Genomic DNA, 22,133 nt, shown 5'->3' on the forward strand with positions numbered 1-22,133 from the left:
ATCCCGTTGTAGCACCATGCTCACATTCAAGTCCAAAATCTCACCATCAGGTCCAGGTACAGATGAGACTGCTCAGAACAGTTCCTCCGATACAGCCCCTGGCTTTTCAGTGTGAAACCTGTGAATTAAACAAACACAGTATCTTCAGAGAACACATCCATAATACAACGGTGGTTTAAGATAACTCCTATACATATTTCTATTTGAGAATGAGGGAAATGAGAAGCATGCAACCATCACTGGTCCTTAGCAACTCTGAAATCCACCTGAGAACACGCTGCCAGGGCCTTCATGGCTACCCCATTGACTCTGAGTTGTCTCTGTGATTACCCTCTGAGCTGCAGCCTTTATTTTCTGTAAGAAAACTGAGTTAGCATCTAGAAAGCCTGCTTCCTAGATGGAAAATGTTGGGAATCCAAAGTTGTCTTTATTTTGTACTCTCTCCATTTAATTAGAGCTACTAGTTCTTCCCCTAGACTGATCTTAACTTGATCCTCTTTGGAGAAAAAGTCTGCATCATACCCAAGTCTTAATGACTGTAGTTTGTCAACTTTTCTCTTAAGCAAACTGGTGTTCTCTGAAAAAAAACTGGCTAGTTGAGCTCACGGTTCAATCACCTAAGTGCTTTTAATAAGATAACCATCATAATTGAGCTATAACAGAAGTGCTTTATATGTACTTCTCAATTTGTTAAACAGAATAGTAAAAAGATCTGTACCCAAGGGTGAAGATTTAATAACACCAGTAAATCTTACAGCTGCCACAAAACGCTCCTCACTGAAGCTGGCTTTTGATTTCTCTGCCAGTGTTGATGGTAAGGAATGCAACGACTACTAGCACAGTTTGGTGCTGTTGCCCTTATTAATGCTGAAATGGTTGTAGATTACCCATTATTGCTTTTATAATATCAGTGAAAATCTCAACACAGTGAGAAAGGCAACTAACATCTTAGCATTACTATGGAAACTGTTCTTGATCTGTACCCAGAGATCTGTAGACCACACTTTAAGAAAATTTATCCTAGGGGCAGGTGTTGTGGTACTGTAGGTTAAGCCACTGCTTGTGATGCCCACATCCCATGTGAGCGCCAGTCGGTGTCCCAGCTACTCTGTTTCTCATTCAGCCTACTACTACAGCATCCTGGGAGGCGGCAGATGACGGCTGATGTGCTTGGGCCACTGCCAACCACGTGGGAGACCCAGCTGTTGTGGGCATTTGGAGAATGAATTAGCAGATGGGAGATCTCTTTCTATTTCTGTTTCTCCTCTCCTTGCACTCTATCTTATAAATATAAATAAATAATATTAAATAAACAAATCTTTCAAAGAAACCCAAAGGGGCCTGGCACTGTGATGCACCAGGGTAAGCCGCCAGCTGGGATGCCAGCATGCCATATCAGAGTGCTGGTTTGAGTTCCAACTGCTCCACTTCCATGTCAGCTCCCTGATAATGCGCCTGGGAAAGCACTGGAAGATGGCTTCAGTACTTGGGCTCCTGCCCTGTTGTGGGAGACCTGGAGGGAGCTCCAGGCTCTTGGCTTTGGCTTTATGTATTTAAGGATTAATGCCCAAAATTAAAAGTACTCTCTTTTAAAAATATTTATTTATTTAAAAGGCAGAGTAACAGAGAGAGGACACACACACACACACACACACACACACGAAGAGAGAACCATCTGTTGGTTCACTCCCCAAATGCCTACAACAGCTGGGGCTAGGCCAGGGTGAAGCCATGATCTAGGAACTCCAACTGGGTCTCCCACTTGAACAGCAGGGACCCAAGGACTTGAGCCATTATCCACTAACTTCCAGGTGCATTAGCAGAAGGCTGAAATCAGGACGTGCAGAGCAGTCAGGACTCAAAGTAGGCACTCAGATATGGGATGTGGGTGTCCCAAGTATCAGTTTAACCTGCTGTGCCATAACAAAGTCCTAAAATTCAACAGTAAGGAAACAAACAATGCAATGAGAAAAGGGACACAATGTATGAGCAGAAGGTATGTGGATGGCAAATAGGCTTATAAGACTGCACACCGTATGTCACCAGGAACTTACAAATTAAAACAACAATGAGGGTCAGTGCTGAGGTGTAGCAGGAAAAGCTGCTGCCTGCAGTGGAAGCATCCCATGTGGGTGTCAGTTCAAGTCCCGGCTGCCCCACTTCCCCTTCCCCCCCTTTTTTAGGGCTCTGATTCCACTGTGTTTACTGTGAAATACGCTAAAGGTGGGGCGGAGGTTGGGAATGAGGAGGAACATCCGTTACAAGGCGACGTGATAGGTAGTGGCGCCCTAGCTAGACTTTAAGGAATTGATTCTATTCAGGCAGGGGAAACCCACATAATTAAGTTTCACACTTATAAAATTATCACTCTGAATTCAGGAATAAGAGGCATTTGGTTGTAGACACAATTTCATCTAACTTTAAATTTAGAGAAGAAAAGGCCAGCGCCGCGGCTCACTAGGCTAATCCTCCGCCTAGCGACTCCGGCACACCGGGTTCTAGTCCCGGTCGGGGCGCCGGATTCTGTCCCGGTTGCCCCTCTTCCAGGCCAGCCCTCTGCTGTGGCCAGGGAGTGCAGTGGAGGATGGCCCAGGTGCTTGGGCCCTGCACCCCATGGGAGACCAGGATAAGTACCTGGCTCCTGGCTCCTGCCATCGGATCAGCGCGGTGCGCCGGCCGCAGCGCGCCGGCCGCGGCGGCCATTGGAGGGTGAACCAACGGCAAAGGAAGACCTTTCTCTCTGTCTCTCTCTCTCACTGTCCACTCTGCCTGTCAAAAAAAAAAAATTTTAGAGAAGAAAAACACTCATTGCAGTAATGTTACGGGTTGGGGTTTCTTATGTGACTCCTAAATCCATCTATTCTCTTTGTTTTGATACAATTTGCAGCTCTGGTTCTCAAGACCAGCACAGCCCCGGTGCAGGTGTGCTCTTTAGTTTCAGAAAGTCCATCGGTCATGTAGTTGGCCATCACTGGTAAATCTGTTGCTTGCAGAAGCTCAGAGCTCTGGGATTGCTGCGTAGAGTCCTCACCGTTTAGGCTCCTGCTATATACGGGACACGTGTCATGCAATTCTAACCATGGCACAATACAACTGCTGTAAAAGAAGTGATTGCCGGGCAACTGCTGGACTTCCTCTCTAACTGTGTGATCTTCTTTGCACACTGGACACTCTAAACCCCTATCAACTTGTTCCTGAGTTACTGACGCTGTTGGAAGAGATGTAATCTTCTCCCTGTCAGCTGGGGGAGGCCCTGTGTTTCCCAGTTGTCCTAAAAGCTGGGTTACAATGGCATCAGGCCCTGTCTGACCCCAGGCATAGTCCCCAGGGTTGGAGTGCAGCATCCCGCTCCAGGAAAAAGGGTGTGGGGATCCAGGAATCGCAGAAGTTGCGAAGAATCCTGCAAAGATCTGTTGCATTATTCCTTCGATAGCTGGTGATCTGTCAGGACGAGTACTTCCCCGAGATCTGTATCTCACTGGCAGCTGGAGGCCGACTTGCTCCCCAGAAGTCAGTGTGAGCTTGGTGACCCCTCTCATTGCTCTATTATCTTGGTCCAGAAATGGTCTAACAACTTGGAAAAACATCGTGTGATGCAAATAGTCCCAGAGCTCTGCGAAATGTGTGGATGTGCTGTTGTCCATCCGGCTGCCACCACCACCTAAAAAACTGGAATCATCTGTCACTTCTTAAATAAAGCCCGATTCACATCTGGGACAAACATATTCCTTATTAAAAACCTTGGGAATGGTGAATCTGTCCTTCTAATACTGGTTATATGTCCAAACAGGATGCTTGTATAGTACTAAACAGGTTCCCTCATTGAATCAGCACCAGTAGTTTGGGGCTGACCTCGCCCTTGCAAAAGTGGCAGAGAAACCGGTGCGCGGCTACGGCGGAGACCACCTCCGCACCGGCCGCAGAAGCCTCCGCCATTTTTCTCCTGCGCCGCGGCTGTCCCGCAGGGCGAGCGGTCTGCCCCTCACCAGGCGGCTTCGTCCCAGGCTGCGGTCGCCGCTGCAGCCGCCACCGCCACCACCGCCTCAGCGGGGCCCGCCTCGGTCACGTGAGCCCGCCGGGTCCAGCGAGGCGACCTCCCGGAGGGCGACTCCGCGGCCCGCCCGCCGGCCGGCTGCTCAAACAGCCCCCGGCCGGTCCCAGCTCCACTTCTGATGCAGCTCTCTGCTATGGCCTGGGAAAGCAGTGGAAGGTGGCCCAAATCCTTGGGCCTCTGCACGTGCGTGGGAGACCTGGAAGAAGGTCCTGGCTCCTGACTTCAGATTGGAAGACAAGACCTCTCTCTCTCTCTCTCTCTCTCTCTCTCTCTCTCTCTCTGTTCCTCTCCTCTTTCTCTGTGTAACTCTGACTTCCAAATAAAGTCCTACATCCTTAAAAAACAACAACAGTGAAATACTGTCACACACTGATTAAAAGGGCTAAAATCCAAAACACAGACAATGCTAAATGTTGGGGACAATGCACGGGAACTCTCACTGCTGGTGGGAGGGAGTACAGATTGGTACATTCCCTTTGGAAGACAGCTTGACAAAATATTGTGAGGAAAAGATCTAGTTGGGGAGAGCATTTAGAATGTAAAGCTTCGTAGGGGGGATGATGAGGGAATGAGGTTGCTGGGTCCCCTGCTGTATTTCCTGGGCTCTCAAGTAAGAAACCAGGGCAGGCAGGAGGCAGTCAGTGAACCCAGAACAGACTCTCTTGAGTTTTCTCCCATTGGACGTTGAAGGGTTCACTTATTTTGTCTTTTATAAACAGTCTCAGGCTCATGTGCTAATGGGTAGAGGTGGAAGAAAAAGGCTACCAACTGCCAATTAATGGAAACAATACTGAGCCGAGGCCTCATGACCCCATGGGAAATCCAGCATCATGCAGACTCCTGGAAAATCTATGTTGTGTTCACGGGATAAAGGCAGAAGGACAAATTGACCACAGTGAATTGAGGAGGAAAGGGTCTTAAAGTGAAGACCCTCCTTGAATGCGACATTGCAAGAGTTAGATGCTGACTCTGCATCTGAGGAGACGATGAAGAGACCCACGAGCTATTTATGGGATGTTGGAGAACAACTGCAATCAGGGAGAATTATAATGGAAGGGATCAGAAATGATCAAAAAAAGGTCATTTAAATTAGCCCAAAGTAGGCTGCCCAAGTGATTTCTACTTTTCAAAACAGGAAGAAACCAGCATTTCTGTTTTCCAAAGATTTACATCTTGTTTTTCTAACTAGAAGAAGAGCCACTGCAAGGAATGGATGATGACAGTAGTGAACAGTCAGGGAGTTCAGTGCCGCGTTTTGTTTAAACAGTTGTTTGGCCCACCTGTTGGTGATTTAATGATTCAATGAAGTCACAGGAGTCATCCAAGTAGCACCTTTAAGAGTTAATCTCTCAGACACCCTTGTATCAGTTGCAACTGGGGTAAAGGTCTTGGCAACAATTCAACTAGGTAAGTTACATGGTTGGAAGTCCTGGGAGCTGAGCCAAGGGAGGGCTTGCCAGGACAATGACAAAGCTCTTTTTGTGCCCAGCCAATGCCGGTTTTCAAACTCCCGCCTTCCAGAATAAACTAATCTCCCTGAACGTGGGGAGTCTTCCCTTGAAGACTAAGGATGAGGCCCCTCAAAGGAACAGACGTGACCCCAATGTCCTTTCTCCCAAGACTCATTACAATATTAGATTCCACTGCAAAATTATGTGCCTGAGTCCAGATACTTTGGACAAAAAACTCAGAATTTTAAGAGGATTTTTATATAAAAGCTGATGGATAATACAAAGTCCTGGAAACCTTAACCACTTGTGAAAGACTTTTTGAGATTTTGAAGGAAGAAGGATCTTGACTGGACAGATTTTACTAACCCACCAGCTGTACAGAAAAGACCAGAGATCCTCTATCGTGGTTTCATGACTCCTGGAGTTTGTTGTATTTTTTTTTCTTTAAACTTTTTATGTTGAAATGATTTTACACTATACAAATATTGCAAAGTAGTAAAGTTCTTCAAATCTTTCATCCACCTCCCCCAATGTTAACATCTTACATACCACAGTACAAATATCAAAACCAGGAGATCAGGGTGGGTGTTTAGCCTAACAGTTAAGATACTGGTTAAAGGCTTGCACCCCACAGCAGAGTGCCTGGTTCGATTTTGTGTTGCGGCTCCTTATTCCAGTTTCCTGCTAATGCTGACCCTGAGTAACTGGTGATGACCCTGAGAAAAGTAGTGATGACTCAAGTGATTGGGTTCCTGCCACCGGCAGGGGAGACCTGTGTGGTGGAATTGTTACCGGAGAAATTGCAGGGTTCTTGTCTTCGTGCAAGAAAGAATTCAGGTGTGAGACAGAGAGTAGTGGGAGGTAAAATAGCAAGGTTTATTAGGGAAGGGACATCCCTAAGAACAGATGGGCGCCTCTCCAGACAGGACCCGAGAGATAGTGCACAGTCGCTCGGACTGGGGCGGGGGGTGGGGTGAGGTTACATGGTTGAGTGGAGAGATTACACCTGGCCAGACCAGGTGGGCGGCTCAGCAGAGAGGCAGAGGGCTGAGCACGCAGTCCGGTTGAGGCTGGGGGTTTTTAAGGAGATGGGTCTTTGTCTTCACATATCTCCTCCTGAAACAAAGGATTTTATGGCTGTAAATATTAAGAAGCTCCTATCTGAGTTTTCCCTTGAAGGTATCAGACAGGAGGAAGCCTAGCTGGCGCCATGCTGGGTTCAGAGGACGGGTGAGCAGGACCCCCTGGAGAATGGGGATCCGGAGCAGGGTGTTTGAAATGCAGATACTGGGCTGCATCTGGGAGACTGTGGAAGATTTGTCAGGCAGAAGGGGCGGGGATCTCCACCTGGCAGGTTATCAGGTAGAAGGGGGCAGGGCAGAATGTGAATACCGGGCTGCCCCTGAAACATTGTCAGCAGATGCATGTGCTGGATATAGATGTCTTCTCTTTAGGCCTTTATGTCACACACGCATAAGCTCATAACTGACTTCCTACCTAACAGGATGAGGTGAAAAAGTCATATCAAGATGGCCGCTGAGCTGGCTCACTCCCCAAATGGCCACAACAGCTAGGGCTTGGCCAGGCTGAATCCAGGAGCCAGGAACTCTATCCTGATCTCCCACATGGGTAGCAGGGGTCCAAGCACTTAGGCGATTATCTGCCCCCTTCCCAGGCGCGTGAGCAGGGAGCTGGATAGGAAGCAATGGAGCCAGGACTTGAACTAGTACTCTGATAGGGGTTGCTGCATCACAGGCAGCAGCCTAACCTGCCGTGCCACACCACCAGCTCCCGACAGCTGGTCCTTCTGCAGGTTATATGCACTCCGGCACAGCTGGCCTGCACAGTACCTACTTCTTCCTGGAGTTCCTGGGCTCAGAACTCCACGGAGGAAAGTACTTCTGAATACAGCCCAGGCCACCTCCTCAGCTGCTTCTCCCTCATGTGCCTGACAGTCACTTCTGTGTCTCTTTACAGCAAGCTGGGGATCAGGGAAAGAGGAGGAAGGAGCTATTTTTTCTTGCCTGCCTTTTTGCTCTTCTGAAATCAGTGTGTACATTTCCATTTCTGAGCTGATGTCTACAGCAGCCCAGGTAAGTTGTTTGTAAACCCAGTGTTTTCCTCCACTGGGGGGCATCCTGTCACGTTTTAAAATACCTACCAGAAGTAGGTATTAAAAATACCTACTGAAAATCATTTGCAATAATTAAAAAAAGCTCCCTGAGCTATGAGATCTGGGGTTTATTCAATAACTTTCTGGGAGGTTATAAATATCTATAAAGCTCCCATTTGCTACACATCTTCCACAGGCCTGTCTCTCCTCACCTTGCTAACAGACTAAGCTGTATGGTTGCCTTCATCCAGACACCTGCAAATATTGAAGGGCGGGAGGAGAGTGGAGTCAAGGTTTGTATTCTCCCCACTCCTGCCACATCATGCTAAGTCACCTGCCGCCTGGCAGGTAGCCACCTTTCCTTGAGCCTTCAGGCCCAGCATCCTGTACCAAACTTAATGAGGTCTTAAATTTTTTTTTTTCTTTTTTGCCTGTGCCTTTGCAAATAAGATAGTCCCTTCATAAAACTCTGCTCAAATCGTCCAGTTTGAGCGTGCCACTTGCTTCCTGCCGGAACTCTGACTGATATGACCCAAAACCTGACACTGGCAGACAGTAGAGCTGTGGGTTGAGAACCAGCACTTTTTCACTGGGTACTTCACTGTTTTTAGGTTAGTCCATTTACTATTCTCAATATGTGTGTCCTTATAAGGAAACTGAATTCACAGGATTAATTATGTAGCTTGCTAAAGATCTCCCAGCTATTAAAGGAGCAGGGTTACATTGGAATCCACTGTGGCCTGGCTCCATAAACACTACCCAACCGTGGGAGCAGCTCCAGGTACCATCAGCAACAGGAAGAAGGATCGGTGGGAGGAATTAGGGCCATGTTTCTCCACAGATCACATGAATTTCAGTGATCTACAATGCTTTTTCAACATCCGGATTCTTGGAGCTTTGGCTCTCGCAAACCTTTGGCTTCAGCGGTCTTTGTAACTTTATTTCGACAGTCACCACGCTGGATCCCGGGATTAAGCATTAATAAGCTTTCTTCTATTCAGGTTGCTGGGACACTTGCACAAAGAAACCTCACACAGAGACTTGAACAGCGTCCCAGTGCCCAACCAATGGAAAGTGCGAAGGGTGGCGACACAGGGTGGAGAGAGGCCAGGCCTGGCCACGGCCCACGACTCCCCTAAGCAGGGACGCCTCTTCGTTGCCCAAGTCGGGATGGCGGCGACGGTGAGCGTGGAGCCCGCGGGTCCCTGCTGCTGGGACGAGCCGGTGCGCATCGCCGTGCGCGGCCTGGCCCCCGAGCAGCCGGTCACGCTGCGCGCGTCCCTGCGCGACGAGAAGGGCGCGCTCTTCCGGGCCCACGCGCGCTACTGCGCCGACGCCGGCGGCCAGCTGGACCTGGCGCGCGCGCCCGCGCTGGGCGGCAGCTTCGCGGGGCTCGAGCCCATGGGGCTCCTCTGGGCCCTGCAGCCCGACAGGCCCTTCTGGCGTCTGACCAAGCGGGACGTGCAGACGCCGCTGGCCGTGGAGCTGGAGGTGCTGGACGGCCACGCCCCGGAGCCCGGGCAGCTCCTGGCCCGCGCGCTGCTGGAGCGCCGCTTCCTGCCGCCGGGGGTGCGGCGCCAGCCGGTGCGCGCGGGCCGGGTGCGCGCCACGCTCTTCCTGCCGCCAGGTGAGCCGTCTGCAGTTCCTTGTCCCCAAGCTTTTACAGCAAGGAGGTAGCGCCCAACATTCCAGAGGTCAGTGTCAAGGAGACAGGAATGAGAATGAGATGTCTGGGGAAGTAGCCCTGCTACTCCACAACTGAGAGGTCCTCAAATCCATTGCTCAGTTATAAGAAATTGTAAGAAGGAAAAGACACTTGTAATAATCTTTTAAAAAATTTTTAAAAGATTTATTATTTGAAAGGCAGAGCGACAGTAAGACAGAACTTCCATCTGCTGGTTTACTCCCCAAATGCACAACCCTCAGGGCTGAGCCAGACCAAATCCAGAAGCCAGGAGCTTCTTGTGGGTCTCCCATGTGGGCCCAGGGGCCATCCTCCGCTCTCTCCCAAGCGCATTCGTGGGGAGCTGGGTCGGAAGTGGAGCAGCTGAGACTCGAACCCAGTTGTGTCCTAAAGTGACCGTACTAGCAGCACTGTATGAGGGTTCCAGTTGTTCTGCATCCTCCTCAGCATTAGGCATCTCAGTTTTTGGGTTGGGAAGAGAGGAAAGTTGTTCATTATTTATAAACTATTTAGAGATTTTTATTTTCATTTTATTTGAAAGGCAGAGAGAGAGATCTTCCATCTGCTGGCTCAATCCCAAATTCCCACAACAGCCAGTGTGGGGCTAGGTCAAAGCCTAGGACTTGTAACTCAGTCCAGTTCTCCTTCTTGGGTGGCAGGGACCCAAGTACTTGGGCCATCATCTGCTGCTTCCCAGGGTACATATTAGCAGGAAGCTGGATTGGAAGTGGAGGAGCCAGGAGTCAGACAAGGCACTCTGGTATGGGACGCGGGAGTCCCAGGCAGCATCTTACCTGCTGCGCCAAACAGCTGCCCCTGCAAATTATTTTAAGTCTTTTTTTTTTTTTTTTTTTTTTTTGACAGGCAGAGTGGACAGTGTGAGAGAGAGACAGAGAGAAAGGTCTTCCTTTGCCGTTGGTTCACCCTCCAATGGCCGCCGCGGCCAGCGTGCTGCGGCCGGCGCACCGCGCTGATCCGATGGCAGGAGCCAGGTACTTATCCTGGTCTCCCATGGGGTGCAGGGCCCAAGCACCTGGGCCATCCTCCACTGCACTCCCTGGCCACAGCAGAGAGCTGGCCTGGAAGAGGGGCAACCGGGACAGAATCTGGCACCCCTACCGGAACTAGAACCCGGTGTGCCGGCGCTGCAAGGCGGAGGATTAGCCTGCTGAGCCGCGGCGCCGGCCATTAAGTCTTAAAAGTAATATATTTAGGCCGGCTCCGTGGCTCACTAGGCTAATCCTCTGCCTGCGGCGCCGGCACCCCGGGTTCTAGTCCCAGTTGCTCTTCTTCTACTCCAGCTGTCTGCTGTGGCCCGGGAGGGCAGCGGAGGATGGCCCAAGTGCTTGGGTCCCTGCACCCGCATGGGAGACTGGGAGGAAGCACCTGGCTCCTGGCTTCGGTTCGGCACAGCGCCGGCCATACTGGCCATTAGGGGAATGAACCAACGGAAGGAAGACCTTTCTCTCTCTCACTGTCTATAACTCTACCTGTCAAATAAAAATGATAATAATAATAATAAAAGTAATATATTTAGGGGCCAGAATGTGGTGCAATGATGAGTTAAAGCCCCAGCCAGCAGTGCGAGCATCCCATATAGGCTCCAGTTCGAGTCCCGGTGCTCCACTTCCTATCCAGTTCCCTGATAATGGACCTGGAAAAGCAGTGGATGATGGCCCAAGTCCTTGGGACCCATACGGGACATTTGGAAGAAGTTCCTAGCTTCAGATTGGCTCAGCTCTTGGCCGTTGCAGCCATTTGAGAAGTGAACCAACAAATGGAAGATCTCTGTAGCTCTTTCAAGTAAATAAAAGAAATCTTAAAAAACAAACAAACCCATGGGGCTCAGAGAGGCTTTGTGTAGATAGGAGGATGTGAATTTAGCTTATATGCCACTGTTATTTGTTTGAAGACCAGAGGTCTTTCAGTGTTTCTGATTGTCCCTAGAAAACTCTGATACCACCAAGCAGGTCACAGATGGCTTTTGCCACCACTGCAGAGTGTCAGGAATAGTTGAAGCGTGTGTTTGTTTTGTTTCTTCCCAGGCCCCGGGCCCTTTCCTGGCATTGTGGACATGTTTGGAGTTGGAGGTGGCCTGCTGGAGCATCGAGCCAGCCTGCTGGCTGGGAAGGGCTTTGCTGTCATGGCTCTGGCTTATTACAACTATGACGACCTCCCCAAGAGCATGGATACCCTCCACCTGGAGTACTTTGAAGAGGCGGTGAACTACCTGATCAGCCGCCCCGAGGTTAGACCTTCTCTCTGTTTTATGGGCTCCCTAGCAGGTCTCCTCCTCATGAGTGCTCTTGGTTTTCACAGAAGTGAGGTCATTCATGAGAGCCACTCTACTCCAGACCCACGACCTTTTATAGTAGCTTCTCAGAGACAGTTCCTATTTCCTGACAGTAAAGGTGTTCTTAGTAGGTATTATGAAATTCTCAATTTAAGTTTGTTTTGGAATTTCATAATGAGTCCCAACTCTACTGAGAACCGTGGATTTGACAGAAGAATTAAAAGAAGGGAATTACTGTCTCCCCAAGATGGCAGTTAGATTTTTTTTAAAGATTTATTTGAAAAGCAGGGTTACGAGAGAGAGAGAGAGAGAGAGCGCGCGAGCAAGAGCTTCCATGAGTTAGTTCCCTCCCCAAATGGCTAACATGGATAGGGTGGGGCCAGGCAGAAGCCAGAGGCCAGACCTTAATCCAGGTCTCCCACGTGGGTCACAGGGGCCCAAACACTTGGTGTCTTCTTCTGCTTTCCCAGCTTCAATAGCAGGCAGCTGAATCAGAAGTGGAGCAGCCAGGACTTGAACGAGTGCCCTTATGGGATGCTGTTATCACAAATGACTTAACCCGCTGTGCCAGAACACTGTCCCCAACATGTTTAGCTTAACGTTTTTTTTGTGTGTTAATTTTCATGTAATTGAAAAGGGGGGGGGGGCTGGGCCAGGGAGGACCCAGCATCCCTGAACTGCATCCCAGTTATCCAGATGGGTGGCAAGGGCTCAAGCACTGGAGCCATCAAGTGCTGTCTCCTAGGATGCAGTAGCAGCAAGGTGCATTGGGAGCGGAAGTGCTGAGGCTCAAACTGGCGCTTCAGTATGGGATGCAGATGTCCTAAGCTGTGGCTCAAGGTGTGGATGTGTGGTGTGGTGGTGGGGTGTTGTGGCACGGTGAGTTAAGCTGGCACTTGAGATGTCTGCATCCCATACTGGAGTGCCAGTTCAAGTCCCTGCTCCTCAGCGTCCCATCTGGCTTCCTGCTAATGCACCTAGGAAGGCAAGGGATGATGGCTCAAGTACTTGGGTTCCTGGCACCCAAGTGGGAGGCAGGTTGGAGTTCTTGGTTCCCAGGCTGATGCCTGGGCCATCCCTGGCTGTTGCAGGCATTTGAGGAGTGAGCCAGTAGATGGGAAAAGTCTGTGTCTCTTTCTCTGTCTCTTGTCGCTCTGTGAAAGAAAGAGAAAGGTAGGGGAGGGGATGAAGCTGGAAGGAGAGGGGAGAAGAAATAAAAGAAGGCAGGAAGGAAGAATTGAGAGCCTCTGTCCCACATTTGAGTGCTGGTTCATGTATAGGTTGCCCCACTTATGATGTAGCTTCCTGCTGATCTGCACGCTGGGTGGCAGCAGGTCATGGCTTAAGTGCTTGGGTCCTTGCCACCCACATGGATGACCTGGATTTAGTTCTGTGCTCCCAGCTTCAGTCTGGCCCAGCCCTGGCTGTTGTGGACAGTTGAGGAGTAAACTAGCAGATGGAAGATCTCTCTCTTTTTGTCTGTCTCTATAACTTTCAAATAAAATGAAAAGAAAAGTTAAAAGGCAAAAGTGTTTTAAAATAAATAATGGATACACTTAGCAGCCAGAACCTGAGTACCAGAAATGTTTTGAGGTTTCTAGACTCAGTTTATATCAGAATATCATAAAATAATTATTGCTTACTTTATAATTTACTAAGAGCTCTAGGTAGATGGAAGTATTGGAGCTTTTAATAAAGATGTTTCATCAGAATGGCAGGAATTGAGAACAAGAGAGAGAGATTGATAGTGAAGAACTGGTAGCCAGGGTCTCAAAGAGGCAGAACTGGGGTCACTGGAGTGGCTCAGCTGGAGGTGTTGAAGGTGGTGATCAGGGAGTGGAATGCTTGATGCTGAGACTTGGGAGATGATGTGCTTACTGATGAGAATGCGAGTGGATGGCTCAGGTGATAGAGAAGATCATGAGAGGTATGGAGGTCGTGGAACTGAAGCCAGAGTATTTGAAAGATCATCCATGTGGTTGTTGAAATCCAGAATTGTGACAGATAAACTGTGGAAAAGAGGATAAGGAGGAAGGACAAGTAAACTTCCTTGGGTACATGGTAGTATCAGGTTCAGTCTCAGGTCCACCTGAGTCTAAGATTGGACACTAGTCACTGTACAGCACTACACTGTGGACTCATTCTCCTTGTTTCTCTGTTCCCTTCTCAGGTAAAAGGTCCAGGGATTGGGCTGCTTGGACATTCCAAGGGGGGTGAACTTGGCCTCACCATGACCTCCTTCCTGAAGGGCATCACAGCTGCCGTCATAATCAACGGTTCCATAGCTAATGTTGGGGGGACCTTACACTACAAGGACGTGACCCTGCCCCCTATAGGTGCCAACAGAAGTCGAATCAAGATGACCAAAGAAGGCTTTGCAGACATTGTGGACGCCCTGAACAGCCCTTTGGAAGGGCCTGACCAGAAGAGCCTAATTCCTGTGGAGAGGTCTGAGTGCACCTTCCTGTTCCTTGTAGGTCAGGATGACCACAACTGGAAGAGTGAGTTCTATGCCAATGAGGCCTCTAAACGCCTCCAGGCCCAGGGGAAGGCAAAGCCCCAGATCATCTGTTACCCAGAGGCAGGGCACTACATCGAGCCCCCGTACTTCCCCCTGTGCCGGGCTTCCCTGCACGCCTTGGTGGGCGGTCCTGTGTTCTGGGGAGGGGAGCCCAGGGCTCATGCTGTGGCCCAGGTGGATGCTTGGAAGCAGCTCCAGACTTTCTTCCACAAGCACTTGGGCGGTGAGAGTTAGAGGGGCCTTCTGGAAAATATAGCCCATTATTTGAAGGTTTAGAGGATAAGATTGTATACATATTCCAGGAACTTGAATTTTGATCAGTTCATTGGAACACATTGTCATAAGCTTTCTAGATTTTTATACCTTTCTCTTTAAATTTTTAATGTTAAACATTGCTTTGCTTCCATTGAAAAAAATCTCTTGTCAGGAATGAATAAAGAGCCATAAATAAATATACTTTCTAAAAAGTAAAGATAGGGAGACTGGTGTTATAGCACAGTGGGTAAAGTTGCCGCCTGTGATGCTAACATGCCATATGGGCATCGGTTCAAGTCCTGGCTGCTCCACTTCCAAATCAGCTCCCTGCTAATGCTCCAGGAAAAGGAGCAGAAAATTGCCCTTGTGTTTGGGCCCCTGCCACCCTCGTGGGAGACCTGGAAGAATCTCCTAGCTCCTGGCTTTGGCCTGGCCCAGCTCAGGCCATTGTAGCCATGTAGGGAGTGAACCAGCAGATGGAAGACCTCTCTCTGTGTGTCCTTCCATCTTTCTCTCTGTCTCTCTCCAACTCTTTCAAATAAAATAATAATAAAAAAAATTAAAGGTAGGAATATCACAGAGGTGAATGCTTTGTTATCAATGCTTGGACCAGTGTTACAACCATCACCACTCACCCCAGAAGAAACCTTTGAGATGGTTTGATATGTATTCTTTCAATTGTTAAGCTTAGTATATATGTATGTGTCAATAAAACATGCTTTTTGTTACATAAATATTTTTATAGGAATATTGATTTTACAAAATAAACAGGTGGTTGGGAAAGAATACCTTTTTATCTGAGACATACTCTATGTCACAGCAATACATAGAACTGAGCAGGGTTTTAATCCAGGACAGAAGAGAGGAACTAGGGGGATAAACAGTGCTTCTGGGATACCCATTTTATTCCAACTGCTTAATCCTCACTACCATCCTGTGAGGCAAGCAAAAAAAAATGTGTACAAGCGAAGGCTCTTGTCTGCAACATTTTAAAGAAAAATTAGTCCGCCAGAGTCAGTGATTGCTATTAACAGTCACTCCTCTAGCCAAAGGTAGAATAGAAAGACAAAATCAATGTAAAACCTCTATCTCAGGGCTGGTGCTGTGGTGTAAAATGTTAAGCCTCCATCTGCAGTGCTGGCATCCCATATGGTTGCCAGTTTGAGTTCTGGTTGCTCCACTTCCAATCCATCTCTCTGCTAATGGCCTGGGAAAGCAGTAGAAGATGCCCCAAGTCCTTGGGCCCCTGCACCCACGTGGGAGACGCAGCAGAAGCTTCTGGCTCCTGGCTTTAGACTGGCCCTGCTCCAGCTGTTGCAGCCATTTGGGGAGGGAACCAGCAGATGGAAGTCCTCTCTTTCATCTCTGTCTCTCCCTCTCTCTGTCTGTAACTTTGCTTCTCGAATAAATAAATAAATTAAAAAAAACCCTCTATCTCTAATAATGAAAATTATGAACCAACAGGGTTGTTCCACATAATTAAGAGGCAAGCTTTACATATTCATGACTATATTCCAGGGGCCATCACATGCTTTTGTAATCCAGATGTCTTCAAAATAATTATAAATCGTATTTCAAGGCATACTTAAAATTACAGAAAAAACCCATCAGGATGAATAATATGTAAGTGTGACAACTAGGATACCTTTTACTCCCCTCAATATAATTTATATCATTTATATCTCCAATTCCCTTGTTTTATCATAGTTTTCTAGATTGCTTCGTTATTGAACATCCTGCTTCAGATTCAGATAGCACTGAAGCAAGTAAAACATCTTAGAAAAAGCTGTTTACCAGATTTGTTAACTAGTGGCTTGTCATTCGCTCTGCAAAGTCAGGACTGAAAAAGAAGCAAATTGAAGACCAAAACTCAAAATGCTAAAAAGAATACAACATTGTTTTTTTCTGCATGAAAAATGTGATGCTTCTAGTTTCCAGTCCCCGCAGAAACATCGGTGGGTTCAGGAATGTAGGAGTGGGGAGGTGGCTTTCTCTCTCTACCTTACCGACTGTGTTTCCCGCAAGCCTTCTGAAGCACACATGCAAGAAAGCCAGAACGCTGCGACTCACACTCCTCAAGGGAATGTCTTCATGCAGCAACAGCAGGCATCCTAAGAGATTGCAGATCAGAAAACGAGAGCACCTCAGGTCAGAAATAAAAAGGTATTTGGGAGTGTGGCTGACCATGTTGTCAGTAGATAGGGCCCCGCAGCCTGTACAGAGAAAAAGGCTTCTCCTCTAAAATTCCTTCTGAAATCAGTTGGGAGAGTAAACACAAAGGCATTATATTTTACACAAAACATTAGAAATGTTAGAAGAGAGGTCATGGTGTGGCACAGTGGGTTGCAGCACCGGCGTCCCATATGGGTGCTGGTTCAAGCCCTGGATGCTCTACTTCCAACCCAGCTTCCTGCTGACGTTCCTGGGAAAGCAACAGAAGATGACCCAAATCCTTTGGTCCCTGCACCCATGTTGGAGCCCCAGATGAATCTCCTGGCTCCTGGCTTCAGCTTGGTCCAGCCCTGGCCTATGAGGCCATTTGAGGAATGAACTAGCAGATAGAAGATCTCTCTCTCTCTCGGCTGGCACCATGGCTCACTTGGCTAATCCTCTGCCTTTGGCGCCAGCACCCCAGGTTCTAGTCCCGGTTTGGGTGCCGGATTCTGTCCCGGTTGCTCCTCTTCCAGTCCAGCTCTCTGCTGTGGCCCGGGAAGGCAGTGGAGGATGGCCCGAGTGCTTGGGCCCTGCACCCATGTGGGAGACCAGGAGGAAGCACCTGTCTCCTGGCTTCAGGTCAGTGCAGCGCCCCGGCCATAGCTGCTATTTGGGGGGTGAACCAATGGAAAAGGAAGACCTTTCTCTCTCTCTTTTTAACTCTGCCTGCCAAAAAATCTCTCTCTCTGTCTCTCTCTGTCTCTAATTCCACCTTTCAGAAAAATAAATCTTTTGAAAAAGTGTTAGGGGCCAGCACCGTGGCTAGTGGGTAAAGCCGCCGCCTGTGGTGCTGGCATCCCATATGGGCACCAGTTCAAGTCCTGGCTGTTCCACTTCTGATCCAGCTCTCTGCTGTGGCCTGGGAAAACAGTAGAAGATGACTCAAGTCCTTGGGCCCCTGTGCCCATGTGGGAGACCCGGAAGAAGCTCCTGGCTCCTGGCTTCAGGTCGGTGCAGCTCTAGCCCTTGCGGCCATCTGGGGAGTGAACCATCGGACGGAAGACCTCTCTGTCTCTTCTTCTCTCTGTGTAACTCTGACTTTCAAATAAATAAATGAAATCTTTAAAAAAAAAGTAAAAAAATTAAAATTGTTAAAGATAGATATAATACGTTTAATAGAATTTATTTGCACAAAGAACAATTCATGAATCAAGCAGCACATAGAACCAGAAGAGGTTCATAGAGTTCCGTGTGGCAATGGGAACAGTGGACTTTTGTAGGATGGGCATAGAAGCGCAGAATCACCTGATCTGACTGGCTGTGGCTAAGCATTTGCCTTCTTTGGGCATGGTCTGATCAGCTGGTCCCTGTGACAGTCTGAAACTCAGCTATTTGTTACCAAAAATCTACTGTACTAAGTCAGGTTTGTTTTGTTTGCATAACACGTAGGGCTGCATTTTGTTAGGCAGAAACTCGAAGCACAGAGATAGTCTGAGGCTAGTGGCTTCCTGCTTATTTAATAAGTGGCACTGGGACATTATTACATTTAGATGGGGGAAGACATGCCACATCCGATTTGGTGGAGAGATGAGGACGTGAGAAGAAGTGACATTTCAGATGGAACTTGAAGAAAGGAAGCATTTAAAATTTAGGATTTATAGCTTTTTCTAGGGTATATATATATATATATATTTTTTCAAAATAATGAAGACTATAAAGAGGTTAAACATGGGGCCAGTGTTGTGGTACAGTGGGTTGGGGCTGTGATGCTGGCACCACAGTTCAGCACCAGTTCAGGCCCCAACTGCTCTCTGCTAATGCACCTGGGAAAGCAGCAGAAGACGGCTTTGCCACCCATGTGAGAGACCTGGATAGAGTTCCAGGCTCCTGGCTTCAGCCTGGCCCAGCCCTGGCTGTTTTGGCCAGTACATGGAAGATCTCGCCCTCTTTCTCACTCCCTTTTTCAAATAAATAAAATAAATCTTAAAAAAAAAGTTAAACAGTTACCTATGATTAGTGGTTTGCTTCCAAAGTATACAGTATGGAAAGTGGGGCAGAATAATGAAGGAAGGAGAGCCCTGCCTTAACCAGGTGATCCAGGTTGACACATTAGTGGTACGTCATGCTGATACCACACATCTTTCATACGACATGCTGACAATGGTGCTTCACTTCTATGGTCTTCCTCCTCAGAACACATAACCCAGTCTACTCACGAGGAAAGCATGAAGCAAATACAAATTAAGAGGCAATTGGTGGAGGCCAGCACTGTGGCATAGTGGGTAAAGCCACTGCCTGCTGTGCTGGCATCCCATATGGCACCGGTTTGAGACCAAGCTGCTCCACTTCCAGTCCAGCTCTGCTATGGCTTGGGAAAGTAGTAGAGGGTGGCCCAAGTCATGCACCTACGTGGGAGACCTGGAAGGAGCTCCTGGCTCCTGACTTCGGATTGGCTCAGCTCTGGCCATTGCGGCCATTTGGAGAGTGAACCAGCGGATGGAAGACATGCCCTCCGTGCCCCGCCCCATGCCTCTGCCTTTCAAATAAAAAAAAAAAGCTTTAAAAATAATAAAAGTGGCAATATGCAAAAATACATGACAAATACTAGTTGAACAGCATCAAGTTAAAAACAAAAGAATGTCTAAGAAACTGTCATAGCGAAGAGGAACTAGAAGACACGACTATTAAATGTCATGTGGTGGGGCTGATGTGGCATAGCAGGTAAAGCCGCCTCCTGCAACACTGACATCTCATGTGGGCGCTGGTTGGAGTCCACTTCCAATCCAGCTCCCTGCTAACACACCTGGGAACGCAGCAGAAGATGGCCCAAATTCTTGGGCCCCTGCACCCATGTGGGAGATCTGGAAGAAGTTCTTGGCTCCTGGCTTCAGCCTGGCCCAGCCCTGGCCATTGCTGCCATTTGAGGAATGAACCAGCAGATGGAAAATCTCTCTGTCTTTCCCTCTCTCTCTCTCTAACTCCACATTTCAAATAAATAAAATAAATGTTTAAAGAAAATGTCATGTGGTATCCTGAGACAGAAAAAGGAAAAAGCAGGAATATATGAATATAGAGTTTAGTTAATAAACAATGTATTTTTTTTTATTTGACAGGTAGAGTTAGACAGTGAGAGGGACAGAGAGAAAGGTCCTCCTTCCATTGGTTCACCCCCCAAATGGCTGCCACGGCTGGGGCTGCGCCGATCCAAAGCCAGGAGCCAGGTGCTTCCTCCTGGTCTCCCACTCAGGTACAAAGGTCCAAGCATTTGGGCCATCCTCCACTGCCCTCTTGGGCCACAGCAGAGAGCTGGACTGGAAGAATAGCAACCAGGACTAGAACCAGCACACATATGGGATGCCGGTGCTGCAGGCGGAGGATTAACCAAGTAAGCCATGGCGCAGGCCCTAAACGGTGTATCTTTATTGCATCATTAGTGTGACAAATGTACCTAACGATTGGAGAAACTAGGTGCTGGTTACACAAAAGCTCTCTAGGATTTTCCAATTTTTCAGTAAATCTAAAATTATTTTAAAGAAAAAAGTCTATCTAAATATTTTTAAAAAGAAAACAGTAGATTAGGCCCTGCCACAATGTAGACAGAAGGAGGCTCCTCCGTTAATTTCTTCTGAAATCAGATGGGAGAATAAACAAGAAGGCATTATATTTTACACAAAACAACTTGCCTGTTTAATTAACTTCTTTGATAATTAATGATACATTGCCACTTGGACTTGGTTTTATGGACTAAGCTATCTAGGGCCAAATTCCACAGTTCTCAGAAAGACTTTTATTTTTTTCTTGGTTAAGTGGAATTTTTCTTTGAGACTTACTCCAACCCTTAGTTATGACTTGTCGATTTGTTATGAAGACTTTCAGAGATCATTTGAATGAGAATGCAGGCATTAATGATGACAACTGTGCAGACTTATGAAGGGGCATTGACCAGTTGGATATGAACTAGTATGGGCTCAGTGTCAGAGCAAGGTGCAAAGGGCTGCTCTTTTTCTCTACCACAGTGTAAATGCTTATAGTATATCTGATGAGTAAGTTTCTTTACTTAACGACATTAAAATCTAACTAGAAGTTGTAGTTACAGCTTCTTACAAATAAAGGCACTGTCCTCAGGGTAACGTGGACTAATTTAGAAAGTGGCTAGGGTTGGGATAATAAATGTAAAATTGATTTGAATAGCCCTTTTTTTTAAAAAAAATTATTTATTTATTTGCAAGTCAGAGTTACACAGAGACAGGAGAGGCAGAGAGAGAGACAGAAAGAGAGAGAGAGAGGAAGAGAGAGAGAGAGGTCTTCCATCTGCTGGTTCACTTGCCAATTGGTCACAATGGCTGGAGCTGCACCAATCCAAAGCCAGGAGCCAGGCGCTTCTTCCGGGTCTCCCACGTGGGTGCAGGGGTCCAAGGACTTGGGCCATCTTCTACTGCTTTGGCAGGCCACAGCAGAGAGTTGGATCAGAAGTGGAGCAGCTGGGACTCAAACCGGCACCCATATGGGATGCCGAAGCTGCAAGCGGTGCCTTTACCCACTACGCCATAGCACCGGCCCCAGCCCTATTCTTTCTCCAAAGAAAACAGTGATTAGTCAGACCTAAACCCGCAGATGTGCCATAGGAGTCAATAGGTAGCTTCATTTCTTTTTCTTTTCTTTTTTTTTATTTTTGGACAGGCAGAGTGGACAGTGAGAGAGAGAGAGACAGAGAGAAAGGTCTTCCTTTGCCGTTGGTTCACCCTCCAATGGCCGTCGCGGCCGGCGCGCTGCGGCCGGCCGGCGCACCGTGCTGATCCTATGGCAGGAGCCAGGAGCCAGGTGCTTTTCCTGGTCTCCCATGGGGTGCAGGGCCCAAGCACTTGGGCCATCCTCCACTGCACTCCCTGGCCACAGCAGAGAGCTGGCCTGGAAGAGGGGCAACCGGGACAGAATGCGGCGCCCCGACCGGGACTAGAACCTGGTGTGCCGGCGCCACTAGGCAGAGGATTAGCCTAGTGAGCCACGGCACCGGCCCAAGCTTCATTTCTGCATGTTAGAACTCCACACGCTCTACAGCAACCCTACCATCTGACTGGGCAAAGTGAGTATAGGAGATATGTGTATGATAGCTTAGAAAGAAGACTTTTCACCAACCAACTTCCGTTCTTGAGCTGGAATTTGAGTCTCTGTGGCAACACAGATGAGAAACTATTATAGTCTCAGAGACCACAACAGAGACCCTTCTTGGGGAGGGGGGGCTTTTTTTTTTCTTTTTTTTTTTTTTTGCTTTTTTTATTTTTTTGAAAGGCAGAAGGGTAGAGACAGCCCTGCAACAGTCAGGGCTGGGCCAGGATGAAGCCAGGTCCCCTAAGTGAGTGGCAAGGACTCTACTACTTGAGCCATCACTGCTGCCCCCTAGGGCGTGCATTTACCAGGAAGCTGGACTCCGGAGCAGAGCCCGGACCCTAATATGGGACATGGGCATCCCAAGTGGCATCTTAACCACTGCATCAAATGCCCACCCCCAGAAGGACTTCTGAGTGGAAAAAGCTTGGCCTCACAGAAGAGAATCTCATCAAAATAGAAAATGTCTTCTGCTTCAAAATTATTCTAACACGAAAAAGCC

At 48.1% G+C, this 22,133-nt stretch overlaps 1 protein-coding gene and 1 pseudogene across 1 annotated transcript; one reads left to right on the forward strand and one right to left on the reverse strand.

Moving 5' to 3' along the window:
• Positions 1–2,937: 2,937 nt before the first annotated feature.
• LOC100344762 (E3 ubiquitin-protein ligase RNF115-like) lies at positions 2,938–3,936 on the reverse strand (annotated as a pseudogene).
• A 4,758-nt stretch (positions 3,937–8,694) lies between these two features.
• On the forward strand, positions 8,695–15,105 carry LOC138843038 (acyl-coenzyme A thioesterase 1-like). The gene is made up of 3 exons (XM_002719664.5): positions 8,695–9,245; positions 11,348–11,550; positions 13,766–15,105. The coding sequence occupies exons 1-3, from the start codon at positions 8,789–8,791 to the stop codon at positions 14,348–14,350; spliced, it is 1,245 nt and encodes a 414-aa protein (XP_002719710.3). The 5' UTR covers positions 8,695–8,788; the 3' UTR covers positions 14,351–15,105.
• The last annotated feature ends 7,028 nt before the right edge of the window (positions 15,106–22,133 follow it).

This window comes from Oryctolagus cuniculus, chromosome 20, assembly GCF_964237555.1.
Source record: "Oryctolagus cuniculus chromosome 20, mOryCun1.1, whole genome shotgun sequence".
NCBI lineage: Eukaryota > Metazoa > Chordata > Mammalia > Lagomorpha > Leporidae > Oryctolagus > Oryctolagus cuniculus.